This window comes from Limanda limanda, chromosome 4 (assembly GCF_963576545.1).
Source record: "Limanda limanda chromosome 4, fLimLim1.1, whole genome shotgun sequence".
Taxonomy (NCBI): Eukaryota; Metazoa; Chordata; class Actinopteri; order Pleuronectiformes; family Pleuronectidae; genus Limanda; species Limanda limanda.
The window spans coordinates 13,935,341-13,951,502 of record NC_083639.1 but is presented as its reverse complement, the minus strand read 5'-3'; the positions used below and the strand labels follow the sequence as shown (position 1 = coordinate 13,951,502).

The window sequence follows — 16,162 nt, the reverse complement described above, 5'->3', positions numbered from 1 at the left end:
CATGAATACGGATTCCTTGGAGGAATGTGAGTCGTGGTGAAATGTGGAAGGGGAATTCTCTTTCAGATGCAGAATGAACAGTCAGACAATGATGTTAGCCCACACACACTGTCTCTCTCCATCACACACACACAGAAATTTATGTTTGACTGCTGAAATGTGTTTACAAATGCAGAGTCCTACAAAGACATGCAGATGTGGTTGAATCAAGACACAAACACTTACCATTGCTATTACAAAATCCAATCGAGCCATACATGCTTTTATATACTCATACATACACATGCGCACTCACACACGGAAGCATCCCTCCCACTTGAACAAAGGCTGTCTCATGCATACATATAATACACAATTTCCCTCCACTGTATCAAGCCGTCCAAGTTCTTCTGTTTCCAGGACTATCAGACTCCCTCCCAACGCAGTCCCCCTTCCCACACTAGAGATGAATATTCATGCTTTCAGCAATTAGCCAACACTGCACACCACACCGTTATCATATGCATGGCTGCCATCAAGGACATAAGAGGTGCGTGTCTCTGTGTGTATGACACTGAGGCTGAACACGAGTACAAAGGCTGCAAAGATGGCAGCTGTGGCATCAATTCAGCGTTCCATCTTTTTGGCCATAAAACAGAAGAAGAAATGATTTGATGATGCAAAGTGTCTTGACTGAGCCAGGATGCCATGAGAAGATTTCCCCCTCTCAGTTTTTGCACAACAGAGAAATTAATGAAATGAACAAATTAAAAAGTTTGTGTTCAGTCAAAGAGTGACAGTCAAAAAAAAGTGAAAGAGTTGCAAGAGTAACAATGATTCTGTGAAGCTTTATATATTTTTGAAAAAAACATCGAACTAGCAGCAACTCACAAAGTTTTTCATCTGGATTTGTTGATTATTATAGTTGTATAATGTTTCACGTTTGTATTCATATATTTCTGTTCTAATGCTCTGTGATCATCAAATATTTATTCTAATTCTAATAGTTTCCTATTGTTTACTTAACAATAATTTGTAAGTACCTTGTAACTGCATTTTGACATTTTTTTTTTATAAAGTTTATTATTTATTATCATCAGTGTTAAATTCTTGAAATAAAACTATGACTGTGTGTTGATAACCTTTTTTCCATGCCTATGAGAAGAGGAGATTCTACAGTTACTGGGAATAGGTCATTATATAAAGTATAATTTACGAAAAAAGATGAAAATTACATTAACATTAAAACACAACAAGATTAAAATCTTAATTTAAATGTTTTTGGTATTGTGTCAACATAATGGGCAATATGTGTATATGAACAGCCTGGTAGTGAATGAATGGAACCTTTTCGATAAGGTCAATATTTCTAAATGGCAGGAGAAGCGGACCTTTACCTAATACAGACATCGATGTTTGCTCAAACTGAGTCAAATAACCAGCAACATGTCAAATCAAACACACAGTAATGGGCACAAATCGATTCAACATCGACTGCAGTCAAAGATAAACTTAATTTGCCAGTAACAACACTCTCATTAAACATACACATGCTTTAAACACACACACACGCAGCAGGTCCTCTCCTGCTGTCATATCCTCCATTGATAATAATGACAGTGATGAATATAGCTGGAACAGCGCGAGTCATAAATCACTCGGCCTCGCCCCTTACTCTGACTCACAGCCTGGGCCTTCATGGCGTGCATGTGCCGATATGTGTGTGCGTGTGTTTGCGTCTGCGTGTGTAGGGGTAGAAGGGAGGACTTGTCATGGGCAACGCATCAGTGGATATGTCCAGTGACACCTTAATGTGCTTGGCTTGTCAGAGGAACCCCCGCAGGCAACTAGCCCCACACGCACACACATACGTGCGCAAACACAAACATGCACACACACACACACACACACTAGTAAGTAAGCTTGCATGAGGAATGTTACCATGCTTTTTGTCCCTATTTACTCACGATACATACAGGCATGGTCTCATCCTGCGAGTCAATGTGTGTATGCGTGTGAGGGTGTGGTACTCTACCATCCTCATTTAACTGGAAACTAGCTACCAACCATCATCCATCAATACCTCAGTCTTCCCTCCATCTATCCATCCCTCTCTCAATTCCAGAATTTTCAACCTCCGCGGTTGACAAAGAGAGTGTGTGTGTGTATGAGAAAAAAGAGAGAAAGTGGGGGGTGCAGCAGCGATAGGGAGATAATTAAAACATGGGAATGGGATCAGTAGAAGGCAGTTGAGAGGGGAGGACTCAATTTGGGCTTAGATGAAAACATGGGAGTGTGTATGTGCATGTGTGTGGCAGCCGATGCCCGGATTTATAGAAGCAGGGATGGGGTGCGCAGCAATATAGAAGGAGGGCAGAGGATAAAGATGAGGGCAGGACGGGGAGCGAGAGAAGGGAATGGCCCCCTCTATTCATTAGTGCTGGAAAGGGGGTTTAGCTACGAGGTCTTGCAACCGCAGCCCCCCATTCTGCTTAACCCAATCCTGCTAACCATTAATGGGGATCAAGCAGAGATGAAGGTGTGTGTGTGCATGTGTGTGTGTGTGTGTGTGTGTGTGTGTGTGTGTGTGTCTGTGTGTGTGTGTGTGTGTGTGTGTGTGTGACAAGCATGAGGGGAGGTCTGTAGAAATGGGGCATGTGGTGGATAGAGACAGGCCGTCCTAGGGTGTAAATTTGTGGTATGGCTGCGTGTTTGTGTGTGCGTGTACATACAGTGTGTGAGCCTGACTGATGTTCCTGTCTTGCACTTGTGTGAAAAAGTAGAACTGTGTGTATGTGTGTGTCTGTGTGTCCCTCGTGCCCTTAACTGCTCTAACAGCCAAGATAAAGTGGAGCAGGCCACCAAGCCACAAAGACACGCTAACACAAACACTAACACCAGCTGTTTCACCACATATTATATGAAACCTATTTCTTGGTGTGCGCCTCTATGTGTTTTTCCAAATCGCAAACCCTGATTTGAGTGATCCACATGGTCCCAACACTAAAAGCAAACTGAACGATGTACAATTGTAAATCTGTGCAGGCTCCATCTCTTACCTTGTTTCTAATCCAACACAAGGTAAGAAATGCTTGTATTAGCAGCTAAAATTAATTCTGTAGAAGCTCAACTCCTGTCAATTTCCCTTCTGACCTAATAGGCACAAAAAAAACGTTTATCATTCAGTAATTTGGTCGAGGACATCATTCGAAATTTTATGATCAGAAATAATTGATTTCTATCAGTCACACTTCAACTCAGAGCTGAATCATTACAAATCGTATTTTTTCTGTATCCGATCATGGGCTGTGTAAGTAGACATGAATCCACTCAACTGAGATGGAGAGAAACCTACTTTTACTACACAGTTTTTTCCCATGCAGCCCAGAACATCTCTTCAGCAACAAGGAGTCCTGGCTATCATACCCCATTATGTCATAAGTAAAAAATTAGGTATGAAAAACTGACTGAATTTCTTTATCGGCTCCATAAACAGGACTGGACTGAGATTTCAGACTGAGCGTGTTTTTGTTGGATTGTGTGAAATTCAGGCATATTGGCACCTGTCTTGAACCATTTTAAACACTACCCTGCTATAATTGTAAGTACAAGAGTAGACAGTATTTTATTTGGATATGACAGATTAGCTTTAATTACTGCAGCTTCAGTCATTAACCACTGGCCTTTAGCGGAAAAAAAAAGAATAATTTTATGGACAGGCTTTTTTTCTTTTTAAATCAGGCTACAGAATCTGGCCTCAGATACCTTTCCCTAAACAGACACACACACTGTATCTCACCGGTTTTAATCAGACAGCCTTTTGCCAAAGCCCATTTTAGATATATTAAATACAGACATATTCACATCATGTACAGCCCTACTTTCCCTTTCCTCCCCTCCCTCCATCTCTGCTTCCTTCACTCACCACACTAATGAGACAGAAAAACGAGGGGAGCAGCTGGGCCTGGGGAGCAACAGAGATGCCACACGTTCTCCCCCACCCCCTCCCCTTCCCCTTCCCCTTTCCTTGTCTCACCATCAAAGTAGACACAGCTCTCGCCAGCGGTGGGGCTGGTAATGACCACAGGCGCGCACACGGACACACGGACGGACTCACACACACACACACACACACACACACACACACACACACACACACACACACACACACACACACACACACACACACACACACACACACACACACACACACACACACACACACACACACACACACACACACACACACACACACACACACACACACACACTTTGTGAGGACACTCATTGGCATTCCCTGGTCCCTTAACCTAACCTTAACCATCACAACTAATTGCGTAACTCCAACCATTATCCCAACATTAACCTAAACCTTATCCTAACCTGAACCCTAAAACCACAGATTTATCGTAATGCCAATGTGGTCCTCACACAGAAAGAAGTACAGTACAACCTTACACACGCACGCAAAGACCACGTGTGACTTATAACACTCCCTGTGTAATTGCATTCAGGGCTGATGAGTTGTGTTGTGATTGTTCAGTGGGTAGGAGGGTGAAGAAATGCAGCGACTAACGTCTAATTGGGGTGAGGTCTGCTCTGGAGAGTTGGTACTAGACTGCTGTGGAGGAAATGACTGTTGCAACCACGCAATACAGCACACTGGCTTGTGTGCGTGCACGTGTGTGTGTGTGTGTGTGGGGGCGTGTGTGTGTGTGCCTTGACTTGTGGGTACACACAGATAGAATATGTAACTGGAGCCGTGTGTGTTAACGAGGCATTGTTAGCCCTGTGCAGTCACCTGTGGTGCATTAAGGAATGCTGCTGGATATGGAGGCTAATGATGGCGACACAGAGAACATATACCGATCATTACAGCACACACACTGTGGGTATGTGTTTGCCAGATGTATTTGATTGCAAGCTGCCATTCGGTGCCTGCATCTGAGCTTGAGAGTGAATGTGTTTAATCATTTGTTCATCTTCCTGAGAATCTCCACCAGTGAACTCACCTGTCTGTCAGTCAGAGTGTAGAGGTGCTGCAGGTCCGGGCTGAACAGCATGTCTCTCAGTAAGGGGCTTCCTCCCTCACTTACAGTCACCTTCTCATACAGCACTGCTGGACGGTTGGGGCTCACAGAATTAACCAGAATCTAGAGGGAAACACAGGAAAACATCATTAGAAAAACACTGTAAAGTTCGTAACCTGTTTATAAGTGTGGTTTAAAATGAATACATATGGAAACATTCTTTCCAACCAACAACTCTTAATCAGCCATTATCTAACCTTGCACTGTTTTTGTAGAAGGCAAACAATGTACAGTAGAAGAGCCATTCTTTATTTGAATTATTATTGTGAAAAAAACTTTCCAGCAACTGCTTCACAGTAAAAGCTTTCACAGTTTTCAAAAAAAGAAATGCATAAAGCTAGAAGACAAAGCAAGGAGGCCTTTTACTTTGAAGCAGCTGCAGGCAGAAGTGTTTGAGCTCTGAATAATAACTCCTTCCTTTACGACAGTCATGATATAGTGTAAAACAAAGATAAAAATAAGGCAGTTACTTTTGTAGTACATCTAGCACCATGCTAGATCATTTCCACTAACTTTCTGCTAGTATATGTAAGAGACAATGAAACACTGATATATATTGATCTTTTTGTTTTCTCCCATCTCAGATCCCTCTTGCAATATCCAAACAAAAAAGTATCCTAGCATTTTCTTCCGGGAAAAATCAAAGTTTAAACACTGCAGTCTCCATCCACATGTCGCCCCAGCAGGAATTAGGCTGTTAGACTTCAGCTCTAACATGTGGTTATTATTATAGTGGTAGGCGGCGTGGAGTTATAAAAAACTATTCTGAAAAGGGCTGTGTTTGTTGTTGTTTTGTTTGTTGTGTGTGTATTCTACAGGACCAAGTGAACACCTAAATTGAACGGCTGTGTTAATAGCAGTATTGAATTCAGTATCATTATTAATGGGAACATGATTACAGTGGTAGGTGCATAAAAGGAACATTATTGACTGGATTATTTGTGTTATTGCACCTGTACAAAAGACGGCTCTATTCAGCAGCTTGGAGGAATTAATGAAAACAACTTAACTGAAATAAATACAAAAAGCAATTTGTGTGAAAATATTGACGTCCTGTATAATGCCCAGGAAGAATCAAAGGGAGCCACTTTCCTTCAGTTTTTTAAAGAAAACTTAATCACCTGATACACATGAAGATGAATACAACAGTAATCTGGCAGCGAGCCAGCAGGCGTGCAAACGCTCAAAAATGTCTTTGTGAGGGTTGGCGAACAATTTGCCCAGATATGGTAAGAAATGGTTCAGATGTAAGATAGGAGATTGTTCTGGCTGGGATGGCTGTGAGCCAAATTCATCTCGGCAGCAAATGAAAAGCACAGAGCGACGGCAGGGGGTGAAAGAGGGGGGGTTGGGGGTATCAGTTCTCCATTACTGGTCTTTGTCGACTGCTGCTATCAGCCCATAGTGACAAGGAGGGGACAGCAGGCAATGAGTAGCTGGGAAATGATACTGAACACACACACACATACACACACACACACATGCACACAGACACACAAAGTAAAATATACTCACACAAACATGATCGCACCCATATAGATGAGAAATGATGTGATGAAAACACACACAGAGTTTTGTGTACACTAATACATGCTTTGATAGATATGTACATGTGCACACACACACACACACACACACACACACACACACACACACACACACACACACACACACACACACACACACACACACACACACACACACACACACACACACACACACACACACACACACACACACACACACACACACACAAAGACAGGAAGAGAAACACATGGGTGGATGCTGAGCACACACACTTTCGGATGAAAGACTTTATGTACAATCTCACCAAAAGAAACCAGGGGCAACAATTCCAATATCTCTCACTGCCAGTGTGTGCGTGTGTGTGTGTACCACGGTGTGAGAGAGAGGAGAGAGAGAGGAGAGAGCGAGAGAGAGCAGAAGAGAGAGATAGAGAGCGCTCATAAGGTTGTGATGAAGCACTGAAGATGAGAGGAAATATGGATGTTATTATCTGGATAATGGGTCAGTAAACAAAGGATACATTTCATTCATGGATGGCTCGCATCCAGAAAACACTACACACTACACACTACACACTACACACACACACACACACACAGCATTACAGTTTTTAAGTACAGACAAATGGAATAAGACACAATGCTATCTAACACACACAGAGGTGAAAGAATATCTTTATTCTGTGGGTTCCTGCGATCATTTTCTCTCTTAACCTATAAAAAAATTAACAACAAAAAATTGTTATTTTTGTTGGATGTCACATCCATCTCTGGACCAGATACCCCAGTCCAGTCCTGTCTGTATTCTTATCTTCTATTTGTATCCATTTGTTTGTGTGCCTGTGCATCTTCCAGTCTGCTTAATCCAAAACAGACAAACAACTGTCTCAGACTATGACTGATTCCAATATCACTTCAGAAGCACAACCACTAAATCTAACAACATCTCTTCTCTCATTTCTAAATGTTTCACTCAAAAGTATGAGAAAAAACATGAGCGGGGAGAGTGACAGAGGTGAGAAAGACGGAAAAGAAAAGAGTGGGCAAGAGAGAGAGAGTGCAGGTGACGTGTGAGAACGACAGGTAATAAATCGTCTCAAATCGATTCATTCCACAGATGCTGCAGCGAAGACTGGACGGGGAATATGGAAACCAGAGGGTGAACAAAGGGCAAAGGAATATATCCGCTGAACTGATGAATGGATGGATGGATGAAATACATATGCAAAGTTTGTCTAATTGAATCAAACTGAGTGTCTGCAAATTGGAATGGGGGTTGGGGGCTGTTACAGCTTCTGTAAGAGGAGCTTGATGTGTGTGTGCCTGCACATGTGTGAGTTATCACATTCTACAAATATCTTTTGTGCTGTAAAATGCGGGAATATGTATTTTTCAGACATTTAATTACATATATATACTTTTACAGGTTTATGTGAGTATAGTTGCACACATATCTACGTGTGTGTGAAATCAATGCGATGGTCAGTGATGGTGCTTCTGTCTCCTTTGTATAACTCAACTCTCAGCAAAGTGCTTGATGGATGGATGCACATAGTGATGATGGTCAACATGTATTATGTAACATTAACAGATCCTAAACACATTAGAGCCACTGTCTTCAGTAAGGACACAGAGATATAATGAGAGAGAAAGGAAAAGGAAGCAGAGAGTGTAAGAGTGGATAATAATGAGGAGTGAAACCCACAGGGAAAGAACAGCAGATGAAGAACAGCAGTGAAAAAAACTGTTCTCTGTATTTCTTGCGTCGTCTCTAAAAACCCTACAACAAACTTTACAAAGCAACTACTCAGTGTGTTTTCATGACCTAAAATTGTTATTCTGTCCTGAAATGTTAAAGTTACTTTTAGCTCAGGAAAACTGGAGGAAAAAAGGGATTTTGAAGGTTTGAAGTTGAATCCCACTGAAATCTAAAATTGAAAGCAGCAAATTGGTAAAATAAGTTGCAGAACACTTTCAGTTGTAAATGCAGCGACTCAAAACCTTTTCTCAACCTCCCCTGGGATTTTCTTACCATCGCTGAATTTCCTACAATTTCCTTCATTTTCAGTAACCTTGAATAATCCCTGTATAGGAACAACTAACAACACCGCACCATCACCACACAACATTCCCAACTACCTTCCCTCATCCGACAACATCCAACATTCATTTTTTTAATCTCTTCTCTGAGCGTTAACACCTCCCTCAACCTGCCGATCCACCCAAAAGCCACACATGCCAGGTTTTATCTGTGCCAGGCAGGCCTGGTAATCTCTGATACACACACAGGATAGCTACAGCAAGTGATAGGGAGGGCTGGCAGTGAGGGTGAGAGTGTTGAGCGATAAGACACTGGCACGTGACAGAAAATTATGCCTGTCAGAGCCGCAAGTGACAAATTATAAAGCTTGTTTGCATAAAGGTGAGAAACTGAGAGGCAGAAACAGAGAGATCATCAATGATGTGTCTGCTTTAGCTAAGGTGCACTGCGAGAGGAGAAGAGGGGGAGCAAACAAGGAGGACACTGAGAAGTTAAGGAAACAAGGGTGTGATGAAGGATTTAGAGACGTTGACAGCGATGGAAGAGTAGACAAATATGCGTCATTCGCTGAAGCACCCATATATCAAAAGGCACCACTTCACTACCTGATTAACAAGATTGTTCAGTTGTACAAAAAATTCCAAAGGGTTTTAGAGTTCTACTCCACAAATAAAATGATTACAGACGCACAGATCTACATAATGGTCACAATCTCCTCCGCATTATGCCGGGGGAATAGAAGGGGAAGGAAAACAGACAGAGGTAGGAACCTCAAACACTAAAGTGGAATAGAAAAGAACAGAATGGTCCAGGTGTCCTCACTGGTCTGATTCAGAGCCACAACACCAGCATGAGCACACAGCTCATGTAACTATAGGCTCACTTATAGCATGTAGAAACACACACCCCCTTCCTTTATTGAGGGGTGAACTTGACATAAGTAGGCCTATCCATTCAAAACAACAAAACAGGACCCACATTCCTGACTTTGATGTGGAGGCCCCCCACCCCTAGTGTGTGTGTGCGTGCGTGTGAGTGTGCAAGTGTGTGTGAACAAGGTCCTGCTGAAGAGGGGGATTCTCTGTGACCCACTTAAGAACAAAATGAAATGAGAGAAAGCAGCCAGATGAACAGAGGAGATAAAAGTAGTCCAGTAGTCAGTGGACTGTTGGGAGTAAACAACAGACGACAATACTTCTGTTTTGATTGAAGCTCGAAGATATTGAGGGATGCAACATCTTGATAATGTTAATATCACCTTCTTTTTTTGTCAGTGATCTACTCTTTGTCCAGGAGGCACCAACCAGAAGAGTAGCCCTCTTACATGATTCTGCACTCTGTTTTCATTTCATTTGCTGTCAAGGATCATGTCCTGAAAAGCTACTAAATGGATAATGTGGTTAGATTCTTTTTTTCAACTGTTGTTGCGAAGGACAAGAATAAATAAACCCTGATCCTCAGCCCTTAAAACAAAATGGATCACAAGTTATTAAAATGATATGAAAATCTGCTGTTATTTAGCCCTATTCAAAGAAAGGTAAATAAAACATTAACTGAATGACTTAAGACCAATTTATCCACAAATTGAATTCTGTCCCTTTCTCACAAAAGAGTCACAAACACATTACATTGGGCTCGGTGGAGACTCCCCAGTGACAGCTCCATGTAAACGTCTCCCATATCCTGCCCGTCCCTCTTTAAACTGTGTTTTCTATCTGCATCAGGGCCGTTCAAGATAAAGACCTGAAATCCTTCAGCTCCTATCTCACTGTGGGCTTGGCAGAACTTGAGCACAGCCAGGCACAAAACGAATCCATCAATTCTTCTCCAGCAGCAGGTTTCCACTAGAAACATTAAAAGAAAAAAGAAACAAACACGTTTCCCTCTTCCTGAGTTTTTGTAAGCGCTGTGCAATACGACCAAAACTGAATATTCTGATAGATGTCAGATATCAATACATATTGTTACTTGTTGCTGATACCTTTTCTCGACAGTGTGAATTGGGGCCAGGTCTTGCAGATGTGAGTTGAAACAGAGCTGTGTGATGTGCTGCAGGCAGAAGCCTCTTGCAACGTCCGGTTTTGTTTGTTTTGAACACTTGAGTATACTTCTGCAGATGTTATCCCAAGACTCTCTCAGTACTCTGTGACAGGATTATTGTATAGATTGAAAAGGTTAGTGGTTTGGGATTTTTCTGGATGGACTTTGAAAAGCACGACTGTCTGGTCTGTGTTAAACGTTCATAGCTAAACCATGTCAATGCTTCAGGTGTAGCCCCAGTTTTATGTACAAGATCCTGGGCTTTGTGGAGTCATTCTCCTGCTCTAAATGGCCACATCTCCTACCGGTCACATTCACTCCCCTCCATGTTTGTTTGTGTCTCCTTTATGTTTCCTTCCCGCCTGCCTCTGAGGTGTGGAAGAACACAGACTGTCATTGATATGATGAAAAATATAGCCATAAAGAGTGTGATTTGAGGAACAATCTCCGTTTCTCTATCGTCACATGATATATATTGTCATATCGCACAGCCCTAATGTGTCTGTGTGAGGTTTTAGGGCCGCTGGGCCATTTTCAGTTACTTCAAGTAATAATGCAGGGAAACGGGGCGACTAAGGAAGCATTAAGAACTTTAACTTATACTCAAACAACAAACATGAAGCGCTAGCACAGTAAACAGAGGTACACTCTTTATTGCAACATCGCTGCCATAAATAATTTGTATGAAAAGCATTCCCTTGATATATGAAAAAAGTTTTGATGGAATAAGTCGTTTCATCTGGGAAAATAAGCCTTTTTTAACATATAGCTTAAAAGTGGTGTGTGTGTGTCTGTGTGTCGTCGTGTGTGTGTGTGTATGTTTTGGTTAGAAGCTGGGAGCAGATGGAGGCGTCACACATGAGTGAGTGATCGCCCTGGTACATCTATGGGGGAAAATTCCCCGACCACTACCAACTCCTCACACGTCCACATGCACAGCGCGCACAGCCGCCACATAGAAGGGCTCAGAGTAAACCTTTACCATATGTGGGTCAGACAGTCAGAGAGCGAGAGGCTTTTTCCTTCAGCAGCAACAAGACAGACAAAGAGCTATGGTGACAATGATGGAGGAGGCGTGACTCAAACACATTCACACACATACACACGCTGGAATGTCCGTGCAGCTGCTATCAAAACACAGTGTGTGTCTGGAGTGGGTTATTTTAAGGTCTGGGAGGGATAGCTGATGTTAACTGACTTATCGAAAATTAACTTCTTTTTTACTATATTTTAAAAATCTTCACTGCTATACGAAATTCGACTGTATACGGAAGGAACACAGCTTTCTTCTTCTTCATATCATGTTTTTGTGTGTGTGTGTGTGTGTGTGTGGAAATATCCTAGCCCATGCCGAAGTGTCCTTGGGCAAGATGCTGCACTCAGTTGGGCCCTCAAACATGTTGAAAGCACTAATTGGATGTCGCTTTCAGACAAAATGTAATATGCAAGCACTCAATGGGCTAAATTACCTAGATGGAGAAAATGAAAAGAAAGCAAAGGAATGACAAAGTTGTTCTTCTTTTTCCTCTTCATTTAGTTATGTGGCAAAACTACCAGCAGCTCTCAGACAAAACACACACACACTCACACTCCAGAAATTCTACCACACACACACACACACACACATTACTGACACTAATGGACACACCCTCTGGTTTTGGGTCCATCTCTCGTTTATCATCATCATCCAAATACTTTTGTTGTTAAAAAAAAGGTCCTTTGTTTTTTATTTTCTTAAGCACGAGATAAGCTGCTTGTCTTTATCTGTTACAACTTAGTTAACTTTCCAAATAAATCGGTTATGAGGCGAGTATTTGATTTAGGCCAGAGCAGGATGTGATTACCTGAGCACTCTATTCATCTTACAACACAAGTGAAACCGCAGCTTTTTGAAGCTGCACCTGAAAGGTTTGTCAAACATCCTGAAGCTTACATTAGGCACTCGTCACTGCTGCTGCGTAATCCAGCGTATTCTGTCATATCAGGTTACTTGCTATGCCATCTCTTATTGTCTGGCTCTGGTATTCACCCGCATGTCTACACCATGGTTATTCATGTGTGAGCCTGTGGCCTTTCACCAGCAGAGCTTACAAAAGGTCAGAAACTCTGAAACACACACACACACACAAACACACAGACACACACACAGAGAGAGAGCTATTGCCGTACAAATATGTAACAGGCTATGGAGGAACAGGAGGCACGAAAAAACAAAGAGGAGAGAGAAGGAACAAACCCAGAACCACATGTGATTGAATTCTCTCAGTTCCTGTGCTTGAGTACAATAAAATGTAAACATGGTGGAAGAAAGTGAGCCGCAAATTAAACCTATTCATCACTGTTCAGGCCTTTTAATCCGCATTCCTGTTGAAATTAAAAGACCTCGTCGTAGCTCTATCCCTCTATCTCGACCAGTCTCTTCCATCCTCAGCCTTCTCCTCTATTAGTTTCTCTCCGGTTCTCTCGCTCATCCCTCACAAATTCACCTCTGTTTTCCTTCCTCTCTACCTTTCCTCCCTCCCTCCTCTCTACCTCCAAATTAAATGCCTTTAGCTAGCGGTTGTCAGATAAGTGTGTGTTGCGAGTCGCTAGACACAGCGCAGCAGAGGCATTTCATCTTCCGACCATCACTAAATCACACTAACTCAATCATATGCATGCAGTTACACACTCGCACACACAGGGCTGCGAGTGCACTGCGACTGGAGAGGTGCTTTACTATGACTGATTTTATCAGCTGTCTTGCAAACGGGGGAAGAAATTGCACCACAACATTATCATACACAATAAGATGAGACTCGAAGATAGAGCTTTCCAATTGAATGCCTTTTTAGTGTCGCCATTCAAATGAGAAAAGACCTCCTCCTACATTGAGACGCAACTCAAATCCCTTATGGGAGATCTCAACCGAAACAATATTACACATTTAAATCAAAGAGTGCTGAGAGGATATTTATGTTAAAGACATAATGTGTGCACATTTAAAGATTACATTTAATATACATGCAGTAATGGGTGCATGCATATGAGACATGATTCCAGCAGTGGCACTGGCATCTGTGAACCACTGCTTACCAACCGAGCCACAGAGAAAGAGTGAGAGCCCTGCTAACAAGCTGCAAGTCTTATCAGACACAGGAAGGTGGCAAACTAAACAAAGACTGGGTAGAGTGCTGGATGCAATGAGGGGGGACAGATGCTATCGTATACAGCGTGTGTATGTGGCTTTGAACAGAGAAGTGGAGCACATACAAACACAGGAAGAGATCGGCTGGGGAGTCGAGTGTTTGTATTGAGCGTGTGTGTGTGTGTGTGTGTCTGAGTGTGTGTGTGTTTGTGCGCGTGCGTGTGTGTGGGTGTGTGTGTGTGTGTGTGTGTGTGTTGTGGGGGAGGTTGGGTTTGTATGAAGTGTGTCTGCATACAAAGTGTGTGAGACAGTCTATCAATTTGCATGTGTAGCAGAGTGCTTGCGTGCATTGAATACAAGCGAGTGTGCGATTGTGTGCATGGAGTTAATTTAAATCAGTCACACTGAAAAGGCATCAATTAATAGCTTGAAAAAAAAAAGATGAATAGAACAAACACACAAATACACACACACACACACACACACACACACACTCCTTCTCCTGATGTGACACTATGCAGTGCCGCTTGACCCGCCATCTACTGACTAGATCAGCTCTTCGCTGGGATTACAGCGACTAGCATCTCATCTTCCGCTGTAATTACCAAGGTAGGTGTGTATGTGTGTGTGTGCACGTGAGTGAGTCTTCCTGTGGGAGAGCCACAGTGATTACATGGCCACTGGTGCCTCTAATAGCATCTTTTAGGCAGAGAGAGAAAGAAAGGAGCGATGGGAGGAAGAGATGAGTGATTCCCATCTTTCTTGGGAAGGAACAGAATTATGGCGGAGGAATTCTATGGTGGTTAAGATTTGGGTCTGTTTTGACTGTGCTGTCATGTAAGAGTGTGCGCTTGTGTGTGTGTGCCATGTGTGTGCAGATGTTTGTAATGGATGTAACACAAGAGGCTAATGGGAGACAGGCCAAAACCACACCTCAGTGAAATGTGTGCCAAACCAATCCTGGCCACAAATACCTGCCTTGCCTCAACCTCTTTAATTTCTCTATCTACCCCACAGTTCAAATAATTTCACACCCCCACCCCTCCAATTCCCCCCTCCCCTTTATTTTTGTTCCAACACTTTCCGTCTCCCCTTTATCCTCCTCTTTTTGTCAAGTCCTCGCCCAGTCTTCAAACTGAATCTTCCTCTCCTCTTTTCCAAAACAGAACAACAAACTAAAAACCTTAGTCAGCTCTTGCTCACACCACAAACATCCATGACAGAAAAACACTACTGAGGAAGAGCGGAAAAAGAGAAGTTGATGTAAACAAGAGCAGAAACCAGCAACATCATCAGCTGGTTACACAGACAAATTTAAAATGAGGTCACCTGTGACAATGGCAAGCTTTAGTGGCTTGAATGAGGAGATTTGGGGGGGAGGGGAGTAATGAAAGAACACACATGCGTGTGCGGCACACACACACACACACACAGCGTCTGGCGGTTATAAAGAATGAGGAATGCAGATGGTGTTTAAAATGAGTTTTTATAGCGTGGTTTAGAGCGATTTACAGCAGCAGTTGGGCTTGTGTGATTGCCTCTGTATTTGTGTGTGTGCGTGGGTGTGTGTGTGTGTGTGTGTGTGTGTGTGTGTGTGTGTGTGTGTGTGTGTGTGTGTGTGTGTGTGTGTGTGTGTGTGTGTGTGTGTGTGTGTGTGTGTGTGTTTAATCAGTGAGTGGCAGTCTGCTTGCATGGTATACTATTCAGAACGTGGTCCTTTGAGTTTAGTATTCCAGTAAGACAAACCAAGGCACCATAAGACACACAAACAAATATTTTTCTAGTGGAAAGTAAATATGTAACTTTTTGGGGCTAGATATTTCAGTTAAGTTATTTAAAATATAAACACATTGATCAACTAATGTGGGATTTTTCATCTTAAAAGTAGTTCTACCCACATGACTGACCTGTTTTTCAGTGTCTGTTTAACATTGTAGAGGGAGGTCAAAAGTGCACACTAAGGGAAAGGTATTGCGTGTGAGGGTTATCTGTGTGCGTGTGCGTGTGTTGCTCCTGGTTTCTGTAGAGGAGAGGAGGAGGCACATTCCTGGAATGACTGCCCTGATCCAGCCCCTTAACAGATTATTATATAGCCTTATCAACTGCTTTGTGTGTCTGTGACTATTTGGATGCCTCTGTGTGATTGAAAACATGTTACTTATGTGGACATGTACATCAGTCTAAATGTGTCCGCCAACACACTCGTATATATAAATGGGAACAAGAAAGACATTGGAGTGGAGAAGAGTTGATAGGGACAAAACCTATGTCCCCAATTAAGTAAAAGCATATTTACGGTTGAGGGAAATTTTGTGTTCGGTTAAGTCTCAAGTAATGAATACAAGTCTGTGGCAAAACG

The 16,162-nt window shown here is 42.5% G+C and overlaps 1 protein-coding gene across 1 annotated transcript in view; it reads right to left on the bottom strand.

The window, feature by feature from the left end:
• LOC133000554 (plexin-A1-like) overlaps positions 1-16,162 on the bottom strand; it is a 147,976-nt gene that overhangs the window by 91,941 nt on the left and 39,873 nt on the right. The window contains exon 3 of the mRNA XM_061070499.1: positions 4,992-5,132. Within this exon, the coding sequence (XP_060926482.1) occupies positions 4,992-5,132 (141 nt within the window). The remainder of the gene's footprint in view (positions 1-4,991; positions 5,133-16,162) is intronic.